This window comes from Phocoena sinus, chromosome 12, assembly GCF_008692025.1.
Source record: "Phocoena sinus isolate mPhoSin1 chromosome 12, mPhoSin1.pri, whole genome shotgun sequence".
In the NCBI taxonomy this organism is placed as follows: domain Eukaryota; kingdom Metazoa; phylum Chordata; class Mammalia; order Artiodactyla; family Phocoenidae; genus Phocoena; species Phocoena sinus.
In genome coordinates, this window is record NC_045774.1 from 26,985,369 (window position 1) to 27,007,434 (window position 22,066).

At 42.8% G+C, this 22,066-nt stretch overlaps 1 protein-coding gene across 2 annotated transcripts in view; it reads left to right on the forward strand.

The window, feature by feature from the left end:
* Window positions 1-22,066, forward strand: part of MAP3K5 (mitogen-activated protein kinase kinase kinase 5) — a 224,254-nt gene that overhangs the window by 189,765 nt on the left and 12,423 nt on the right. For both annotated transcript variants that reach the window (XM_032651201.1, XM_032651202.1), the window contains 6 exons: window positions 1,365-1,542; window positions 2,258-2,278; window positions 5,247-5,424; window positions 5,515-5,683; window positions 11,272-11,457; window positions 14,828-14,933. In XM_032651201.1, the coding sequence (XP_032507092.1) occupies window positions 1,365-1,542; window positions 2,258-2,278; window positions 5,247-5,424; window positions 5,515-5,683; window positions 11,272-11,457; window positions 14,828-14,933 (838 nt within the window). The remainder of the gene's footprint in view (window positions 1-1,364; window positions 1,543-2,257; window positions 2,279-5,246; window positions 5,425-5,514; window positions 5,684-11,271; window positions 11,458-14,827; window positions 14,934-22,066) is intronic.

The following is a 22,066-nucleotide window of genomic DNA, read 5'->3' on the forward strand; positions in this document are numbered from 1 at the left end:
ACTCTGAAATGCTCCTCTGTTACCCACACGGTGCCGGGATTATTATACAACATGCTTTAGATGAGATAGCATACTCTGGTACAGTTTGAATCCAGGCTCTGACACAGTCAAACTATTTGATGACTTTAGGTAAATTACTTAACCTTCTTGTGTCTCAGTTTCCTCATCTATAAAATGGGTATAAAAATAGTACCTATCTAATAAAAGGGCTTTGAGGAGTGGATAAGACAATATGTGCAAAGCACTTAGAACAGTGTCTGACACATAGTAAAGGCTTTATAATTATTACAGATAATTATATCTTATTATCTATATAATAATAAATTCATATAAGCTATTTAATAACAAAGAAGATTTCCTTAGGAAGTTTTCTCTGTACTAAGTACATGAAAACATTACTGAAAAAAAATTAGAGTGACGTCAATGAGAAGAAAGTTCTCATTGTTATAGAAAAACTGTTTAATTTTAAGTATTTTTATTTATTTATTTTTATAAATTTATTTATTTTATTTATTTATTTTTGGTTGCATTGTGTCTTCATTGCTGCGCGGGCTTTCTCTAGTTACGGAGAGTGGAGGCTACTCTTCGTTGCGGTGCGCAGGCTTATTGTGGTGGCTTCTCTTATTGCAGAGCACAGGCTCTAGCCACGCGGGCTTCAGTAGTTGTGGCATGCAGGCTCAGTAGTTGTGGCTCACGGGTTCTAGTGTGCAGGCTCAGTAGTTGTGGCACATGGACTTAGGTGCTCCGTGGCATGTGGTAGCTCCCTGGACCAGGGCTCGAACCTGTGTCGCCTGCATTCGCAGGTAGATTTTTAACCACTGTGCCACCAGGGAAGTCCCAATTTTAAGTATTTTTAAATATCTCTTTTAATGTAGGCAATTTGAGACAGGGAAAACATTCACAAACCATGGCACAGGAGAAACAACATATGCTTTAAGCCAAACAAATGAAGGTTCAAATACCAGATCTGCCTTTTCATAAGCATATAACCTCACACCCGTGAGCCTCATTTTTCTCATTGCTGTAACAAGGATAATATTTAATCCACTGGGTTGCTGGGAGTATTCAGTGAATCTCATAAATGGAAAAGCCAAGCACAAAACTTTGAGGACTGAATTATTACTTTATAGTGCTGCCGTCTACTATCTTAAGCTAATTACTATGCCTGTGTCATTGATAAACTTACAAAAGTGCTCTGGAAACTTTCCATAACCTACAGAAAACAAGTCCTGTCTCACTTTGAGAAAAGCCATGAATTTGTAGTATATGATAAAGGAGCTTGTTGCATTAGGTGACCAGGTTATGCAACCCAGAGCCCATGGGATAAGATGGTCACTCAGAAGTCACGTTGTGCTGTGTCTTAGGTGGGAATGTTTAAAGTCCACCCGGAGATCCCAGAGTCCATGTCGGCAGAGGCCAAAGCGTTCATATTGAAATGTTTTGAACCAGACCCTGACAAGAGAGACTGTGCTAACGACTTGCTTATGGATGATTTCTTAAAAGTTTCAAGCAAAAAGAAAAAGACACAACCTAAGCTTTCAGGTATGTCGTTGCCTTGAAGGGGGTATAGGTCAGAGTCACTAAATCCTAAACTTTTAAGGTGAAAGATTTTTCCAGAAGTAAGCTAATTTGCTTAAAGACATCACTGAAAACTGGTCAGGAAGCAGTGTTACCATCAGTTTCACAAATGCTAGGGCCTCACACATAATAATCTTCCACCACATGGTTGGTAGGGAACTAGAATATAAGCATCTATATACTAGCATTGGTGATACAAAGATCAAAGTTAATGGGGTGAAATGTAGCCTTTTCAAGCTGAAACTCCAAATTACCACAGATGGGCTATAGGGCTATTACAGAGCTGTTAAACTTCTAAGCCATCTAGATAATATGTTCTTTCAATTTTAGGTAGTAGAAAATACTCGTTGCCTCTTAGAGGAGACTATCTTTCTGAATAATTAACCCCCCCTCAAAAAAAAAAAGGAGAAGATCGCCAGTTATAAATAAAATAGCAGTGTAAAAATATAAATTGTCTTTTTGCAATAATTTCCATAACTCATTTCAGAAAAAAAAACAAGCAAATGATTTGTTTGTTGTTAGCATTTTTGGGGATTATGTGGGATGACATGGGCAGACTGAATGTCTGGAAAGGACATCAATCCCATTTCAAGCATTCACTTCATTTTTTGTTGATTTCTTAGTTTAACAACAAACCCAACGCGTGCTTACGTTGCTGTGTTTGCTTTTCTTTCCACAGCTCTTTCAGCTGGATCGAATGGTGAGTTTAATTTTATATTGTCCATTGAGCTGAAGCTTGGTGCATCACAGTTAAGCTCTAGATTGCCTGTCAAAGAGCCTCATCCTCTCTGTTCCTTGCTTACATGGAGGGGCTCCTCTGGGTACTAAGGATGTGTGGCTGCAAGCCTGGCTGGGTTCCTTCCTTCAGAAAACCCCTCACCTTTCTCCTTCATGAGAGAGGCTTCCATTGTTCCTCCCTAAATGGAAGATGGTGACTGTTTTTGAAATCTTCAATTTGAGAGGAGTCCATCCTTTCTTATTGAGGAGCCAGTTGGCCACCTAATGGATTTCTTGTGGAAAATTTCAATGCCAGACACCTTCCTCTATCACCTTTGGCGTCCTATATTCTCTCTGGATTTAGTTGGTCAGGACAAGTTGTGATTTTTAATATTGGCCTTTGCAGATCATAACTAGGAAGGTAAATTTGCTCTAGGAAGATCAACTAATGCATTTCAAGGAACAGGAAAGAAATGACCATGGCTTTGGCTTTTCCTAAGTTGGATGAGCTGTTGATCACGTAGGCAGGGGGCTTAATTGTCCACTGTGAGCGTCGTGTGCATTCTCCCACAGGCCAGGGGCAGTCTTTGCAGGTTCCTTAAGGTTCCTTAAGGTGCCTCGGCCCGGAGAAGAGGCCCAGTAATTGGGGTTTCTTGGCCACAGCCTTTCCAGATTCCTCCATCAATTCTGAGAGTCAAGGAGAACTCTGTGAAGAGAAGCCCCTCCCTTTCTTCCTTTCTCCACAAGCAGCCTAGACGCTGGAAGGCAGTCACTGCGTTTCACAAGGTGGACCCGGGGTGCGCCACAGCCTCCCGACCAGCCTGTTTTTGGTGTCATAAAATGGGCACTGACTTTGGACTTAAGCAGAAGTTGATTCACTTTGGACTTAGTTGGAAGTTGGTTCTGATCCCAACTGAGCCACTTTCTAAATGTGTGACATGCAGCAATTTACTTGTTTCATCAGGCGTTCTATGTTGAGAACAGTACCTACTTCACAGATTTAGTTCTGAGAACAAAATAAAAAAATATATAGCAAAAGAGGCTGGAGCCATGCCCAGAAGCTCAATGCATGATAGCTTTATCCCTTCCATATGGGTCGGTTTTTGTTTTAGGAAACATTCTCGTCACGCACATATTTAAATTATGTGAACTCAGCTCTACACACTTGGCAAGAGAGAGCTAGAGAGAGAGAGTTTAAGCTGATAGTTTTGCCCACAAGCCCTCTCGGCGAGCATGTACCTTAGAACAAGCATGAGATGGAAGGTGTCCACCTGCTCAACTCTGGGTCCCCTTTCCTCAACTCTGGGTCCCCTTTCCCACACGCCCTCCCCCCTCTGCACTCAGGATGACTCAAGAGCATTTGGGACTCTGCTCTGACTTTAGAGTCTAACTGAAGATATTTTAGAATCTTGAGGGACTTCCTGGCAGTCCAGTGGTTAAGACTCTGCGCTTCCACTGCACGGGGCACGGGTTCGATCCCTGATTGGGGAACTAAGATCCCACGTGCTGCATGGCCAAAAAAAAGATATTTTAGAATCTTAAGATTTTATAGAGTCAGAATTTAGAGGATGGGCGTTGGGGTCAGAGCTGGGATCACGCATTAACTGGGGGACCTTGGAAATGACTTACCCTTAGTCACCTCATCTGTCCAGTGGATTCAGTTAGACAACCTGCCCATGGGTCTTTGTAACTATTAAAAATGATTACACGTGTGAGATGCTTAGCAACTGCCATAAGGTGGTTATTATGACTATTATTGCTGATCCCTTCTCGCTGTGACCTGTCCATGCCCAGTGGCTCATTTAGAATTGTAGACCACAGTCCAAAAGTCCCCTCTCCTTTTTTTTTTTTTTTTTTTTGCGGTACGCAGGCCTCTCACTGTTGTGGCCTCTCCCGTTGCGGAGCACAGGCTCCGGACACGCAGGCTCAGCGGCCGTGGCTCACGGGCCCAGCCGCTCCGCAGCATGTGGGATCTTCCCGGACCGGGGCACGAACCCGTGTCCCCTGCATCGGCAGGCGGACTCTCAACCACTGTGCCACCAGGGAAGCCCTCCCCTCTCCTTTTCCCAAAACCCCTCCTGTTCCTCCTCTCTCAGAACTTCTTCCAGGCCTCCTGAATTCTCTGGATGTTTTTTTATCTCCCAGTGACCCATCCCTTTCTGTTCTGCCCTCTTGGCCTGAGACATTGATATGCTTGATAAAGATGTTTCTGGCAAAAATTACTTATTTTAAAACCAGTATTTGACGAAATGTAGGCACCTCCTATTGTGCCAGTTCAGTCTCCATCAAAATAAAATAAAAGCTTACATTTGTTATAGAATCATAATGTCTGAGAACTGGGAAAGACCTAAGAGATCATCTAGTCCATTAGTTTCCAAAATCTGTGTTTAGTAAAGAACCTTTTTTTTAATCTGAATCCTTAAGCAGAGCCCTGATATATGACTGAAAGAACATATTTGTTTCAGGAAAAACAGGGTTGGAACCTCTGTTCTAGAATCACAGAATCCTACTCACTCACCCCACCCAAGGCAGCCCCAAGAAACAGGTGAACCTTAAACTCCTGAGGCACACAGTGTACAAATTATGGATCTGGTCCTTTATTTTATAGCTATGAAAACTAAGACTCATAAATGACCTTCCAAATAGGAGGACAATAAAAACGAAGGGCTCAGAACCCGGAACTGCTGGGCCTGGTGCTTCCTCCAGTTTCACATCCCTGAGATCCTCCTTTCAGAGCCCAGAAGGCCCTTTCCTAGCCGACCCCCTGCATGGGTTACACTGAGCATTGGGAGGCACCGTGGTCCCACGACCAGCCTCTTACGAAGCGTAATTTTGCTACTCACTGAAACGAGACACCTGACAAATGATCTTGCTGTCTTTCAATAGGTGTGTCCATGTGTGCACGTTCTTAGAAGCATTAATCATCTCCTTCCCCCTCTCGTGACACGCAGAGTATCTTAGGAGCATCTCCCTGCCAGTGCCTGTCCTGGTGGAGGACACCAGCAGTAGCAGTGAGTACGGCTCAGTTTCTCCAGACACGGAGTTAAAGGTGGATCCCTTCTCTTTCAAAACAAGAGCCAAGTCCTGCGGAGAAAAAGATGTCAAAGGAATACGGACGCTCTTTCTGGGGTAAAGACCTGGCTTGTTTTGGGTGAGAGAAGTATGTTGTGTGTCATTTTGTGAAGAAACTTGTGATTTGTGCTGTCTGAATTATTGCAGCATCCCTGACGAAAATTTTGAAGACCACAGCGCTCCACCTTCTCCTGAAGAAAAAGATTCCGGATTCTTTATGCTGAGGAAGGACAGTGAGAGACGGGCCACGCTTCACAGGATCCTGACGGAAGACCAAGACAAAGTTGTGAGAAACTTAATGGAATCTTTGGCTCAGGTAAAACCCCTCATGGAGACTTCATTTCCCCTATTTTAACAGTGTCGTAACCACTTGGAACTGTCACATGTGATGTGAAGACATGAGGAAGCTGCTGCTCTCCTGATGATAAAACAAACCCACCCCAGGGATAGGCGGATCCCTAACACAGAAACTGCGTTTTTGAACATAAGCTATTTTTAAGTCAGCAGCAAAATTTTCATGTTGATGAAGTTCCAGCTGGTCCCTACACGCCTTTTCACCCTTCATTCATTTGTTTATTCATTCAATCAATAAACATGCACTGAGCCATGTGAATTGCTAATTCTGATATTAGCATGAGGGTACCTGCCATTAGCTTCTCTGAGTGTTTGGGAAACATCACAAATTCAACAGAGACCCCTGTGCTTGGAGGGCTACAATTAGATGGAAGGTGATGGGCAATAATAAGTAAATTATCTAGCGTGCCAGGAGGCCATTCGTGCTATGAAAAAACGAAGCTGGTCAGTCAAATTCTTTTTCCCTGATGTATTTGTTTGCTAAGTTGCCGTAACAAAATACGTTAGACCCAGTAGCTTAAACAGAAATTTCTCTCTCACGATTCTGGAAACTGGAAGTTTAAAAGCAAAGTGTTGGCAGGTTTGGTTTCTCCTGAGGCCTCTTTCCTTGGCTTGCAGATGGCCGCTTTCTTGCTGTGTCCTCACCTGCCCTTTTTTGTCTGTGTGCCCCTGGTGTCTCTTCCTCTTCTTATAAGAACACTAATCCTATTGGATTTGGGCCTCACCCTTATGATCTCACTTAACCTTAATCACCTCCTAAAGACCCTGTCTCCAAGTACGGTCACATTGTGGGTTAAGGCTTAAAAACATGAATTGGGGGGTGGGAGGAATGGCACTGTTTCATCCATAATACCTGGGAAAATGTATTCCCTGGGATTCTGTTTACAGAAATGAGGAAGAATCCCCTCTGAACTCTGCCCCAGTGGAAATAGGGTTTCCCCCACCTCCAAGCTGTAGGTGATGCCTCCTGTGCCCGGAGCAGAAGCTCAGGCCCCCTGTGGGTGTAAACCTCCCAGACATGCTTGGCCCAGACATGACACTTGCATCCTCTTTCAGTTCTGTTGGCGTCAGGGACTTGTGTACCTGCTTTAGCACCTGTGGCCACCACCTGTCCCTCTCTGATCATTGTGGATGACACATAACTTCTTCCCTCCCTTCTGTCCTAGGAAAATAGCTGCAAAAATGGATGGAGCTGGAGGGATTGGGTCAAGTTTTAGTCTCAGTCTAGCAGTTTACCTGTTCTCAGCTTTTATTGGGATGTAAAGGGAGCCAGGCTCTTTCTCAGCTCTTGCTCTATAGCCCCTGCTTGTCTTTGTCTCCAGAACCCCACTAAGTTTCTCTGCTGATTCCATCGCCTTAGGAATTCTGTAATGTTCACATCGTTAGATCCCGTAGGAGGAGCTGAAAGGCCATGTGTGTGTCATCAGGGTCTCTGGGTACAGGGCGAACTGAAATTTCCAGGTTCTGGGAAAACTGACCTGGGTCCTTAAGGGAAGCTGCCTCCAGCGAGCAGGGACTCTGAGGCCCAGAAGGGAGGTGCTCTGGGGTGAGAGGCAGCCAGGCCTCTGAGTTGGAGGTAGAATGAGTGCTGAGGATGCCGTGTAAGAATCTGGAGAGCTGGAGGAGACAGAAGCAGTCTGGAACCTTTAGCTGTCACTCTTGCCTTTCTGTCTGTTTACTATGGTCATTCGAGGACTGAGACTCGGATGGCATAAGATAAGAAGGGGAATCAAGTTTAGACAGAACGAACAACTGGGCAGTAATTGGAGGTCACTCATTCAACAAATACTTATTGAGCATCTACTAGATGCTGGGGACACTATAGTGAGCAAAATAGAAAAAACATCTGCATCCCATTGAAGCTGACATTCTAGTGGAGGAAGAAAAGCAATAAAAACACAGTAAACATGTAGTTGAATATATAGTAACAAACATAGTTAAATATATAGTTATATGTTGCTACATACTATGTGTGTTACATATATGTTTCTCTATATGGTAAATATACAGTAATACTAGCAAACACTTTCTATGGGCCAGATGTTGTTCTTAGTATTTCCTGTGTCTCTACTCACTTAATCCTCTTGACAGTAGTCCTACAGCACTAGTTTTGTTAGTATCCTCATTTTGCAGATGAGGACACAGAGGCACAGAGTTGTTGAGTAACTCACCGAGGACATGTAAGTGATGGAGTCGGGATTTGAACACAGGCAGCCTGGCTCCAGGGTCTGTGCCGTCAAGTACCACACTGCTCTCCCCACTGCTACACCAGAGGGTGACAAGTGCTGGGAGAAACATAAACCAGGGGAGAGGACAGGGCTTGGGTTGGGGGAGGGAATCACCAGCAGCCACTGTGGAATGAAGGCTTCTGTTTTAGGTCAGAAACACAGAACGCAGGGATTGCTTAAATCTCGTAATCATCCCCAATGAGTGTGCTTTTCTAATACAGAAAGTATCTGCTTGTTTGGGGGTTTTCTTTGTCTCCCTGCTGGACTGTAGATCCATCAGGGCAGGGACTGCCTTGGTTAGTGTCGTTGTCCCAGCCCTCAGCAAAGAACCTGGCAGATTTCATGACCATGCTGAAATTCTTAAATTTGGAGTTGGTTAATCCTATTCAAGTGTTTGTGACTCCCTAGTTTTTTAAGCACGCTTGCATGTTCTCTATAAAAGGAGAAAGGGGAGCTTCCCTGGTGGCGCAGTGGTTGAGAGTCCGCCTGCCGATGCAGGGGACACGGGTTCATGCCCCGGTCTGGGAAGATCCCACATGCCGCGGAGCGGCTGGGCCCGTGAGCCATGGCCACTGAGCCTGCGCGTCTGGAGCCTGTGCTCCGCAACGGGAGAGGCCACAACAGTGAGAGGCCCGCGTACTGCAAAAAAAAAGGAGAAAGGAAAGAAAAACTTAAAAGCGACTGTCAGAGGGCATGCCTCAGTGCACCAATATGAAGTGACCAGTGGGGACCAGAAGTGATTCTGAGGTCAGAATCACTTAGTAAATCTAGAATCGTCAAGGGATAGACAGGGTGCTTCTGACTGTACTGCTGGGGACTCTATGAACCCTTTCCTGTGGCATCCCATGGTGATCTTGTGATAGAGCAGGTTCTGCCCCAAGGTTACTGCTGGTTCATCCAGCTGATTGGGGCAATAGAAGGTAATGATTAGGAGCTTGGGTTCAGCCTCAACTTGACTTTGAGGCCTGGTTCCACCACATAAAGGCTGTGTGATTTGAGCAATTTATTTAACCTCTCTGAGGTGAATTTCCTAATCCATAAAATAGAAGAAACAATGGTATTCACCTCACAGGGTTGCTATAAGGAGTAACTAAGATCATGAATCATTGAGATAATGATAGAACGTATTCCACAAATGTTAACTATTATTGTTATTATTATCATTATCAAGCAGGCTTATAACAGTTATCTAGTATCTTAAATTCTCTTCTACTACCAGATGGAAATAAGTCTTTTCATTGTATTAAATATTTCAATTAATAAATACATCTTTACAGTTAAGCCTACCCTTCAGAACAAGACTGAAAGGTAGATGTTGGTCAGGTCCTCAAAGCGGCCCATGAAAGCCCTTTCAATCTGTAACATCCTTCTGAAATCCACTCACCATTTTTAAGGAAGTTTAAGGGATAAAGAAGAGAGAGGCCCCTTTGCAGGAGAATCTGTGACGGTCCTCTGGGTGCTCAGGAAAGGCTCGCTGTCAGATGCTACTTTCTGATACTGAATCAGTCTCACCTGGTACCTAAGATGCTTGTTCATGAAGGCACGTTAATGAGTGCACACGGGGAGGCAGGAGTGAGAACAGAAATAACCATTAGGTACGTGATGAAATATCCCAGACAGAAGAACATTTCCCAGGGTAGACGGCATTCCTTTGTAGGGCAGTGGCATCAAAAACCAGAAGCAGCATGCTTTTCTGTTGTGCAAACAAAGCTAATGTCCAAAAAATGATTGCTATTTAAACGGCTGGCAAACACGTAACTGCTTTTTCACTAAGATAAGCTTCCAATTTCTGAATAACTCACATCTCTCTTCTTGAACATATTTTCATGTTACTGTGATATTGCCTATGAATCTTTACTTTGGTTGTAATTTAGTTCGTGGTAAGAAAAGAAACAAAGTTTATAATTGTTCCCAGTCTGATTTTAAAATATTCCCTTAATGACAGTTTTCAAGCTTTTTAATATAATCTTTTCTCGTCAAAACATAAACATGAGAGGGAGCTCCCAAATGAAAATATATTGAGAGAAAGAACTTGATGGGACATTTCTCTTTTATTTTAATAGACTCCTAGAAATTGTAATTTTCACAGCCCAGCTGAGGAATTTAATTTTAATGATGCAATAACAAAATGTGCAATATGAGATAGAAATGAGCATAATAAAAATCCAGTTGTTCCTTAAAGTTAAATGAGGGTAAATAACATCCTACTATGTTTCCTTTAAGGAAGCAATGTTCCTTGCTCAAAGTAAAAAAAAAGGTTCAACTTGAGGGAGGGAATTTGTTTAAATATTGTATTTAATTTTTAATATGTGAAGTCATCCATTTGGTCCATTCTTATAGCTGATTGCCTTATCGGTGGGTAAGGAAAGGTTTCCCGGGTGGAGTCTGAAGCAAGCCCCTTTTGACTGCAAGGAATTGACGCACTTTAAGGGCAGTTGAAGGACTGGGGACATGTAGGCAGACACACGTAGCAATGAGGGAAGTGGCCTTTTCAGGTTAATTCCAACCACGGCGCCTAGCTGCGCCTCACACAGGCTGAAACTAGAGTGTGATTCCAAGGGCCTTCAAGCCCCAGGAGTCTGTACATCTCTCCTCTGGCTCAGTTGCTGTTGGCCCACTTGGTGTGCCATTGCTGTGTCCGTCCATTTCTCTCCCTACTGATCATCATTCTCTACTCAGTTGTTTCTGCTTCCTTCCTTCCTTATAACTGGATGTACTCTTGCCCCTATTTTATTATATATTTTTAAAGTTTTTTTGATGTGGACCATTTTTAAAGTCTTCACTGAATTTGTTACAATATTGCTTCTGTTTTATGTTTTGGTTTTTTGGCCATGAGGCATGTGGGATCTTAGCTCCCCGACCAGGGATTGAACCTGCACCCCTTGCATTGGAAGGCGAAGTCCTAACCACTGGACCGCCAGGGAAGTCCCATTGCCCCTATTTTATGACTTATCTCTCTGGGCAGACTTTGAGCCTGAGATCCTATGGCTGAATCTCTCTTTAGCTCCCAGTTAAAATTTCTGAGAGTGGGATCTTATGGCCCCAGCCTGTCCCTGTTTGGGCAGAGCTTTGTCTATCTGACTATAACATGACTGTTAGACAATGTATGGGGCAGGTGCCTTTCCTCCCAAAGTCTGATAATTTCTCTCTTTTTTTGCCAGGGAAGGAGCCATATAGTTCAAATATGGTCTTTCCCCTTAGCAGGGGGGCATTTCTAAGCCCAGTTCTTCTTGGCAGCGGCTGTGGGATGGCAGACCCATGGCTGATACATCCAGCACAGATACATCTGATCGACAGACAGATTATTGGTTATTATTCACAGGGGGCCGAAGAACCTAAACTAAAATGGGAGCACATCACAACCCTCGTCGCGAGCCTCGGAGAATTTGTGAGGTCCACTGACCGGAAGATCATAGCCACCACCCTGTCCAAGCTGAAGCTGGAGCTGGACTTTGACAGCCACGGCATTAGTCAAGTTCAGGTGGTGCTCTTCGGTTTTCAAGATGCTGTAAGTATGATATTTTGCCCATGTTTTCCCGCAGACTCCAGCCAAAATTAGTCAGAAAAATAGGATAAGAACATAAGTTTTTATCTTTTCTTTCTTTAATAATTTTGATCAATTCTGTTCTCTTTGGATCATAAATAAGTATGAGACGGTTGCCTGTCCATGTGCCTCAAAGCACCAGATTTGTTGTTCGGTGTGTAATCTTGTATCTCCCCAGATTAGATACACATAAAATTGAACACCATGGAAAATAACAAAACTCACAAACATCTCCCATGGCTGCACTTTGTTCTTATGAAATCATGTAGTCAGCCACTATTTATTTTGATGATTTTAGCAACAGAGCACAGTTTAGTCCTGCACTTTCTAATTCTATATGAGACGTGCCATCTAGTGGTCATTGAGAAAAATGTAACCGTACAGACAGGAACGATCGGTAATTTTTTTCCGCCCTGCTGTGGTTTCCATACAGAACATTTTAAACATACTTGTTTAATAAATATTCACTATTTCCTAGCCAGCAATGTACTTCAGAGCACAGGGCATCACTGGATGAAAATTAATTCACAGGATCTGGTGAGAGATCGCTGAGGATTCCTCTCTCTCATATTGAGTTGCTATGCAACACAGACTTGAAGCCAGTTTTCCAGAAGCCTGATTCAAACCATATGCGATATTCTTGAATGAGACTTGTTTGTGGAACCGTGTACCAAAAAAAGCCTGAGGTCCTTCCCGGAAGGCCCTTACGAGGTGTGGGAGACTGAAATAAGAGAGTTCTTAAGTGGCAGGGGGGGCGGATGGTGGTGGGATGAATGGGGAGATTGGGATTGACATGTATACGCTAATATGTATAAAACAGATAACTAATAAGAACCTGCTGTATAAAAAATAAATAAAATAAAATTCAAAAAAAAAAGAGAGAGAGAGAGTTCTTGACAGTGCCTGTCGTGTGAATAGGGAAGCACTTTGCATAATTTTATTTAAATTCCCCAAACTGACTCACTCCTAATGTGTTTATTGCTCCTACATAGGCCATGTCTTGACAACTGCATTTGGTGCATCAAATGATCCCTGATTTAAAACCAAATTGTAATCCTTCAGTGGCCACTTGTGCTCTCAGGAGCTCTGTGTTAGCCTCTCAGTCTTGTGCTGTACTGTGGGCAGGGCAACGCTCCTGACTCGATTGGGGTCATGGAAAATGAGAGCAAAGCCTATCACTAATATTAAATGCTAAAGGCACACTCACTCTGTAACTAGCGAGCCCCAGCCATCTGCAAACCAAATGAAATAATTTAGTGACTTTGTACTTGCCTACACATTTGGCTTCCAGCCTAGAGACTGGAAGGCAAATAGGCGAGTAGAATTCAGATTGAGAGTGGGTAAGTTGTAATCCTGGGCCACAGGCCAGGTCTCCCTCTCTCTCTCTCTCTCTCTCACACACACACACACACACACACACACACACACACACACACCGTTCTTGCTCACTCACTGTCCAGGATGGGAATGAACCCAAAGAATGGGCCGGATATAATATACTGTTTAATGAAGGGCTATGAGAAGCTGGTCGTGGTGATAAAGGACCCCTCTTCCATTTACTATTTGTGACCCTCGAGAGAAATATTCTTAGTTACTAAATGTTATACCCGCATTTGTCAAATAAACAGGCAAGTCCTTTATGAAAGTACCAGGACAAAATCAGTCTGAAAGGACTTCCTAGAACAGGTGGGAACCTTGCAATGGTTCGCTTCCTTAGGAGCAACTATTCTGAGGAATTCCTCAGACAGACTGCCGTCTAAACTGGGGGATTTTGATGAAGGTGGACCAAGGGCAGGAATAAGCAACTGGAGCTCCAGCTTTTGGTGTGAGATTACAGCTAGGTCCCCTTCTCCCCAGCGTCTTCTTAGATCTCGAGTCAGAGCCCTGTTGGGAAAATAGCCTCTTTTCTTAGATGCCCGTGTCAACCAGAAATTAGTGGAGTTAACTCAAATTTTAGATAAGCCTCTCTTAGCCTTATGATAAAAGTTATTTTTAAAAAGGTAATGTGGGGACTTAGCTGGTGGTCCAGCAGTTAAGACTCCGTACTCCCAATGCAGGGGGCCCGGGTTTGATCCCTGGTCAGGGAACTAGATCCCACATGCATGCCACAACTAAGAACCCACATGCCGCAACTAAAGATCCCACATGTTGCAACTAAAGATCCCAGTGCAGCCGAATAAATAAATATTTTAAAAAATAAATAAATAAAAATTAAAAGGTAACGTGCACGGCTTATACATACAATGGAATATTATTCATCCTTATAAAGGAAGGAAGTTCTGACATATTACACTAAGTGAAATAAGCCAGACACAAAAATACTGTATGATTTCACTTATGTGAGATACCTTCAATAGTCAGATTCATAGACAGGAAGTGGAATGGTGGTTGTCAGGGGCTGGGTGGAGAGGGCAAGGGGAAATTGTTGTTTAATGGGTGTAGAGTTTCAGTTTTGCAAGGTGAAAAGAGTTCTGGAGATGGAAGGTGGTGATGCTTGCACAACAATGTGAATGTACTTAAGCCATTGAACTATATACATTTAACAATGGTTAAGATGGTAAATTTTATGTTATGTGTATTTTACCATAATTTTTAAAAAGAAAAAGAAAGGTAATGCATATATCTACTTCAGTGTCTACTTAAATATGTGAAATATAACTAGTCACTAAAAAAAGATAGCCTGACAACGAAGGTTTTTAATGTGAACAGCTTTTCTGGAAGAGTTTGGCAGATCATTCCCCCATTTAAAAAGGTATAAGCAACACACCATTGTAAAGCAATTATACTCCAGTAAAGATGTTAAAAAAATAAGATATAAGGAAGCGTGGGAAGGAAAACAAGGCGTGCACTGTGGCACATCTGTAGGTAGCATGTATGTACTCATATTCCCCCTTTACTGGTGTTTCCAAGTCACCAGCTGCAGCACTTGGTTGTGTTAAACAGCAGGTATAACGTTTAAGAATAGCAATTACTTTTATTTAAATCCCCTTGGACTCTTTTTTTCCTCCTTTACCGCTTCCACCATCCAATCTGCTGACATCGTGAAAGGCGGAAGCTACAGGTTCTGAGTCCCAAAGAGGCAACATTCCCATTTAACCCGATTGCCTTTCATTTAAGTGGTGTATCTCACTTGCTTACATGAGGGTCACCAAACTTCATTTTGAAGTGGCAATTTTGCATTTGTTTTCCGCTGACATAAAGAAATTATCCACCATTCAAGGTAAAGAAACCTTTTAGTTATTTTTGTTGATGGAATGTCGTCCAGATGTGTGCATCAGCTAGGTTATTTGCAATTAAATATTAAAGTAGACCAAATGTCACTCTCTTCCTCCAGGTCAATAAAGTTCTTCGGAATCATAATATCAAGCCACACTGGATGTTTGCCTTAGACAGTATCATCCGAAAGGCGGTGCAGACAGCCATTACCATTCTGGTTCCAGGTCAGAAATACTTAATTACTTGGTAAATATTTAGTGTTTGATATTTTCAATTACTGTTCATTATCATTTACGGTGTCTCCTCACTGTTTTTAAGACCAGGTTAACCTTTTTGTTTTAATCTTTCAATGCCACCAAATAATATTTATCTAGTGCATATAGTCTGAGCAATGGTACACCCAGCAAAACGTTTACTATGAATGAGGAAGACTTGCCTCCTTGTCTTTAAAGAGCATAGTTGGATATGAAGACAAAGAGAAAACTATACAGGTGACCCAAATACGTATGCATTTCAATATACAGATATCTGTGCCCACAAAACATATTCCCATGTCATCCTTTACCAGTGGTTCCCACACCTGCCAGTGCATTGAGTGATGTAATGAACTGTGTGATGTAAGGAGCCCTTTAAATTACAGCTTTCAGAGCTTCGTCCCGGACTGGGTGAGAATCTGCTGGGGATACAGCCCAGGAACCTGATTTTCATCCAGCTTCCAGGTCATTTTGATACACAGCCAGGTTTAGAAATCACTGGGCTAGACAGGTCCCAGCTGTGTTTGCAGTGAGATACAAAAGGGGTAGTGTTCATGAAACCAGGTTTTATGGAGTAAGGGAGAGATGTATTCATATTCTAAGACAATCTTCCAAAGTGTTTTTTTTTTTTTTTTGCGGTACGCGGGCCTCTCACTGTTGTGGCCTCTCCCGTTGCGGAGCACAGGCTCCGGATGCGCAGGCCCAGCAGCCATGGCTCACGGGCCTAGCCGCTCCGCGGCATGTGGGATCTTCCCGGACCGGGGCACGAACCCGTGTCCCCTGCATCGGCAGGCGGACTCTCAACCACTGCGCCACCAGGGAAGCCCCCAAAGTCTTTTGATAGTGTACCCATTAATAAAAATTTTAAGCAGAGCTCTTCCACCGTACATGTGTGTGTGTGTGTGTGTGTGTGTGTGTGTGTGTGTGTGTATTGTGTGGATATGGATAGAGAAATAGATTGATTTAGATATACGAATTAGAAACATGATCTATTGTACTAATTTTACATGTATTATAAAGTGTTCTAAAATAGAAATCTAAAAATATAAGTATGAAACATTTTAAATTTTATGTTATTTATAAATGGTACCACAAACTTTTAAGTTATCATCAACCCTTCTGAGTTGTGGAATTCCCTCTCTTCTCTCAGAATACCTTGTTTGGTTTGAGAGTGAGGAATTAACTTCTTTCTTTCTTATGAAAGGAAGGAATGGAAGAAGTTTTAACGTCCCTGAACGTGCTCTTCCTCTAAAGAGCGCACCTGCACCCCTCGTCCCTCCTGCCACCTACCTTTGCATTCTTGTACCTTACAGCATGCCTCTGCAGAGTCCTGACCAACCCCGAAGTCTACAGTAGGCTCCGCATCACTCTCTCTCCCTGGAAATGGTTTTTCCCCATTGGCGACACTTGCGTCAATCAGAAACTCCTTTTATTTTCTTGTCTAATAGCTGTTTCCCTCATCAGAGGGTCTGTTTTATTTTATTCTGTGCTAAACACACTGTCCATCATGGTGCCTGGAAAATAATAGACTCCTGATAAATATTGGTTGAAACAATAAGTAAATGAGTTTCACCTGGTTATAACAAATTAGTGTGAAAATATTTGCAGAACTTCGAAAAAAATCCTAGAGAGCCTTTGAAATGCATGACTAGCGGTTGGGTGTGAACCTGAGGAATCTAAAGCTGATGGAAACCTACTGTAATGCTCTAAGGAAGTCAGCACATACTTATGTTTAGATGGTTGATCACTGGAATAAGCTTGGATGTGGGAAATGTACCAAAGAGGGGTTATAAACCCAAAAGATACAAGAGGTGAGAGAGGTTAGGTGTGTATCAGTAAAAGCGATAGGTATAAGCCATGAGTTATATCCAGTAGTAGCCTAAATTAAGAATGCTCAAATGAGGAGAGGAGAGAGGGATTATACTTTGAAATAATTTAACTAGCATATAAATAAACTGTTAATCTAATTTTTGTTTAAAAAAAATCCTTTTAAAATGGATTACCTAAATGCAATGAATTGTATCCTGGAATAGGAAGAAGAACATCAGTGAAAAACTGGCATAATTTGAAAGTAGTCAGTAGTTTAGTTAATTTAGTTGGTACCGTACTGATGTTAATTTCTTAGTTTTGACAGAGGTACCATAGTTACATAAGATGTACTGGGGGAACTGGGTGGAAGGTATACGGGAGTTCTCTGTATTATCTTTGCAGTGTTCCTGTAAATCTAAAATTCTTCCAAAATAAAAAGTTTATAAAGCACACTGATTATCACACTGTAGGTGAAACACTGTTAAGTTTAGAGAGAGTGACAGGGACAGGGCAGCGAGGCATGTCTCCTTGCATGGGTGTCCCTGTGATGGGCACTGCTTTAACCCAGCCATGTGCAGAGCAAGGCGCGTTCTTTATGCAAAGGGTTTGCTAAGGAAAGTTATTTGTCCTTCCACTGTGAATTGGCTTCTTTGAGGCCGCTAGGGGTCTCTGATGACAACTGAAATGACTGTTTGGAAGCATTTTAAAAAGTGGACCAGGGCTTCCCTGGTGGCGCAGTGGTTGAGAGTCCGCCTGCCGACTCAGGGGACACGGGTTCGTGCCCCGGTCCGGGAAAATCCCACATGCCGCGGAGCGGCTGGGCCCGTGAGCCATGGCTCAGTGGCTGCTGAGCCTGGGAGTCCGGAGCCTGTGCTCCGCAACGGGAGAGGCCACGACAGTGAGAGGCCCGCGTACCGCAAAAAAAAAAAAAAAAGTGGACCAAAAAAAAAAAAGGAATTCCCTGGCAGTCCAGTGGTTAGGACTCCACACTTCCACTGCAGCGGACACGGGTTCAATCCCTGGTCGGAGAACTAAGGTCCTGCAAGCCGTGTGGTGCAGCCAAAAAAATAGTAATAATTTTTAAAATAAAATAAGAAGTGGAAATTTTAGAGAATTACATTAAGAAAGTATTTTTTTATATTCCTCTCGAGATAGGGGAAGACAATGTACACTGTACACCAACATATAAATGATGAAATATATGAAGAAGAGGAATTGATTTCAAGCATTTGACAATTCCATCAAATTTCCAAATGTCCCTAGAGATTTTGTTATACAATTAAGATTCAAAGAAACACTAAAAATGTCTCTCTTTATAGTCCCCTGATAAAAATTCCTTTTAGATGACAAAATACTACAATTTACCTACCAAATTTTAAAAAACATGCTAAAGAAACCAACAAATTCAAAAGTATACCATCATCAATACATACATTTTCCTAGATGTGTTTGTTGAGAGAACCCAGATCTTGGTTTCTAAACACCATTCTCTAATAAAAGGAATCAGAGCTCCTTGGAGAAATGGTTGATTTCCAGGCCTAGGGCAGGGGAAATACAAGATGAACTTGGAACATACTGTGATGGCAGAAAGTAATGAAGTGCCCCCAAGGGATGGAAGCTTATTCAAAGGACACTGGAGACAGCTTGAAGGAGTTCCCCAAAGTCTAAGCCAGAACAAATTAAGCAAAAATTAAAATAAAAGAATAATAGTGATGGATTATAGCCCATAGAATAAATTAAACATCCATGAGTCCATACTGATATAAGTAATTAAATAAATATCTATATGGAGGAGAAGGGCCGGCTCTTTTTTTTTTTTTTTTTTTTTTTTTTTTTTTTTTTTGCGGTACGCGGGCCTCTCACAGTTGTGGCCTCTCCCGTTGCGGAGCACAGGCTGCGCAGGCTCAGCGGCCATGGCTCACGGGCCCAGCCACTCCGCAGCATGTGGGATCTTCCCGGACCGGGGCACGAACCCGTGTCCCCTGCATCGGCAGGCGGACCCTCAACCACTGCGCCACCCGGGAAGCCCACCAGCTCTTTTTTTTAGTAGAATTCCAATTAATAAATGTAGAAGGAATGAGGGAGATAGAAAATCACCATTAGGCAAACATCACAGTAATAATTATTGCAAGCAAGAACAATCAATGGCTGTCAAGATCAGTAGGTAAAAGTGTGCTGAGAAGCAGGATATTTGAATGGTCTTGGGGAATCTCCCCACGAGATATCTACTAAATTACAAAGAGAAAACAGTGACACCCCCTTTATCAAAAGATCAAGGTAAGCATCACTCGTAATAAGACACATCAGCATTATGTACCTCTTGATATGATGCACTGAGAAGGGCACAACATCACATTTGTGGTATTCTTGTCAAAAGTGCAGAGCCACAACCTCATCATGACAAGACATAAGTGAATAAAAATGAGACACAGTACAAAAAAAACTGACCAGTACTCCTCAGAACTAAGGAGGTCATGGGGGATAAAGAAATACTAGGGTTAGGACTTCCCTGGTGGCCCAGTGATTAAGAATCCGCCTGCCGATGCAGGGGACACAGGTTCGAGCCCTGGTCCAGGAAGATCCCCATGCCGTGGGGCAACTAAGCCCATGCGCCACAACTACTGAGCCTGGGCTCTGGAGCCCCCGTGCCACAACTACTGAAGCCTGTGCACCTAGAGCCCGTGCTCTGCAGCAGGAGAAGCCACTGCACTGAGAAGCCCGCGCACCATGATGAAGAGTAGCCCCGCTCACCGAAACTAGAGAAAGCCTGCACACAGCAACGAAGACCCAATGCAGCCAAAAATAAATAAATAAATTTATTAAAAAGAAAAAAATGCTAAGGTACTGTCACAGATTGGCAGAGACTAAGAAACATGACAACTAATGCATTGTAGGATCCCCGATCAGAAAAAGAACATTCTTGGGAAAACCAGTGCAATTCAAATAAGGTCTATAGATTAGTTAATACTATTGTATCCAAGTTAACTTCCTGGTTTTGTTAATAGTGCCAAAGTTGCGTAAGATGTTAAGTTTAGGGCAAGCTGCTAAAGGATATACAGGAACTCTCTGTACTGTGTTTGCAACTTTTCTGTTATCCTAAAACTATTTCGCAATGAAAAGTAAAAAATAAAGTGTTCAATCTTCTTTCTTCTGAAAAAGAGCTCACAGAACAGAGAGTACGGTGCAAGCCCCTTAAGAGTTTTTTTTCTCGGGCTGTTTTCCAACTTGTCATCAAGGATCAGCCTGTGGATTACTGGCAACGTTAAGTATCTGTTGTTGCTCCTCAAGTACAGTCTGGCTGTGGGTGACCAGATGGAGAAATGCTGAGCGTGAGATCGTGTTGGCAGTGCTAAGGTAGAGAGAATCGACAGTGTAGGCACACTTCTCATAGAAACTCTAATTGTTTAAACTGCTAGAGCACTTGGTATTACTACCAGCTGTGAAGCTGAATCAGTCATGTGCCCCATGTAGACATTAATGTAAAATGACCAGCATTGTAAACTATATGCAATGCTTGATGCAAGGATCATACGTCGTTCTGACAAGTATTGTGATCCTAATAGGCATCAGAAATACCTTGTGTTAAAGAAGCTTGGTCTAGGGCTTCCCTGGTGGCGCAGTGGTTGAGAGTCCGCCTGCCGATGCAGGGGACACGGGTTCATGCCCCGGTCCGGGAAGATCCCACATGGCACGGAGCGGCTGGGCCCAATGAGCCATGGCCGCTGAGCCTGCGCGTCCGGAGCCTGTGCTCCACAACGGGAGAGACCACAACAGTGAGAGGCCCGTGTAACACACACACACAAAAAAAGAAGAAGCTTAGTCTAGTTATTTTCCTCTGGGGAATTAACCAGTTGGGGTGGAGTGGGAGGGTAGGGAGGTGGGAATAATATCGTTGTTTGATCCTGTCTTGCTGTTTTGGAAACATGCACCCGCTCTAATTTCCCACACATGGGCTTAAATGCCATCCACTCATTCCAGGGTCCCCTGGGTCCCTGCCTTTCTCCTGACACTTGGCTGACACATGTTATCTTTGTACATGCTTTTATGACTCTTCTGTATATTTGCCCTAGTTCTCCTTTAGGTTCTTATCTCTTTGAGGACAAAGACCAGATGCTTTGTCTCATTTGCATGTTTTACAATGTCTATTCGATGATGTGTCCTCAGGGAGCCACCATTGAAAGACCAAAATAACAAAGTATTGCATTCACTTACAATATTTTTTTTAAATAAATTTATTTATTTGGCTGCATTGGGTCTTCGTTGCTGTGCGCGTGCTTTCTCTTGTTGTGGCGAGCAGGGACTACTCTTCATTGCGGTGTGTGGGCTTCTCATTGCGGTGGCTTCTCTTGGGGCAGAGCACGGGCTCTAGGCGCGTAGGCTTCAGTACTTGTGGCACACGGGCTCAGTAGTTGTGGCTTGCAGGCTCTAGAGCCCAGGCTCAGTAGTCATGGCACACAGGCTTAGTTGCCTGTGGCATGTGGGACCTTCCCAGACCAGGAATTGAACCCGTGTCCCTTGCATTGGCAGGCGGATTCTTAACCACTGCACCACAAGAAAAGTCCCTACAATTTTCTACTTTTTTCTAATTACTGAGAAAAATTTTTAGTCACTTGCACATAAGTAAAATGATAATATATGATAATTTAAAGTGTACAGAGTTAGGGGAATGTAAGGGAACATTTAAATGTAATAATAAATATCAGAAATTTTCCTTCCCCCAAAGTGAGATTATATTCAGCAGGACAATAAAACTTTTAAATTGTTTTTAAAATTTCAGTTTAGAGACCATGAGAAAAAATTTAGAAAATTTAAAAGGCCTACTCTTGCTCTAATTTAATATAGAATTGGACTCTCTTAAATTATTTTTAAAGTAAGATTTTTTTCACTGTTTTGTTCCCTTATAAATGCAAATAATCCTAGTAGGATAACTTCCATTCTGCCAACATTTTTTGAGAGACTAATATGTCTTAGCACCTATACCAGGTGTCAGGCTTACAAAACTTAAACACCTGATTTTGAGTCACACCTACTATAGATGATCTAGGAAATAGAATTTTGGAAGGAGAAAGGAGATAATGCAAAAAAAAAAAAAAGCAGTGTAGAGGTGGAGCTTGGTTAACCTTAAGAGATAAAGGGTGAGGATGTGGAGAAATTAGAACCTTTGTGCACTATTGATGAGGCTGTAAAATGCTGCAGCCACTATGGAAAACAGTATAGTGGCTCCTCAAGAAATTAAAAATAGAACTACCACGAGCTTCCCTGGTGGTGCAGTGGCTGAGAGTCCGCCTGCCGAT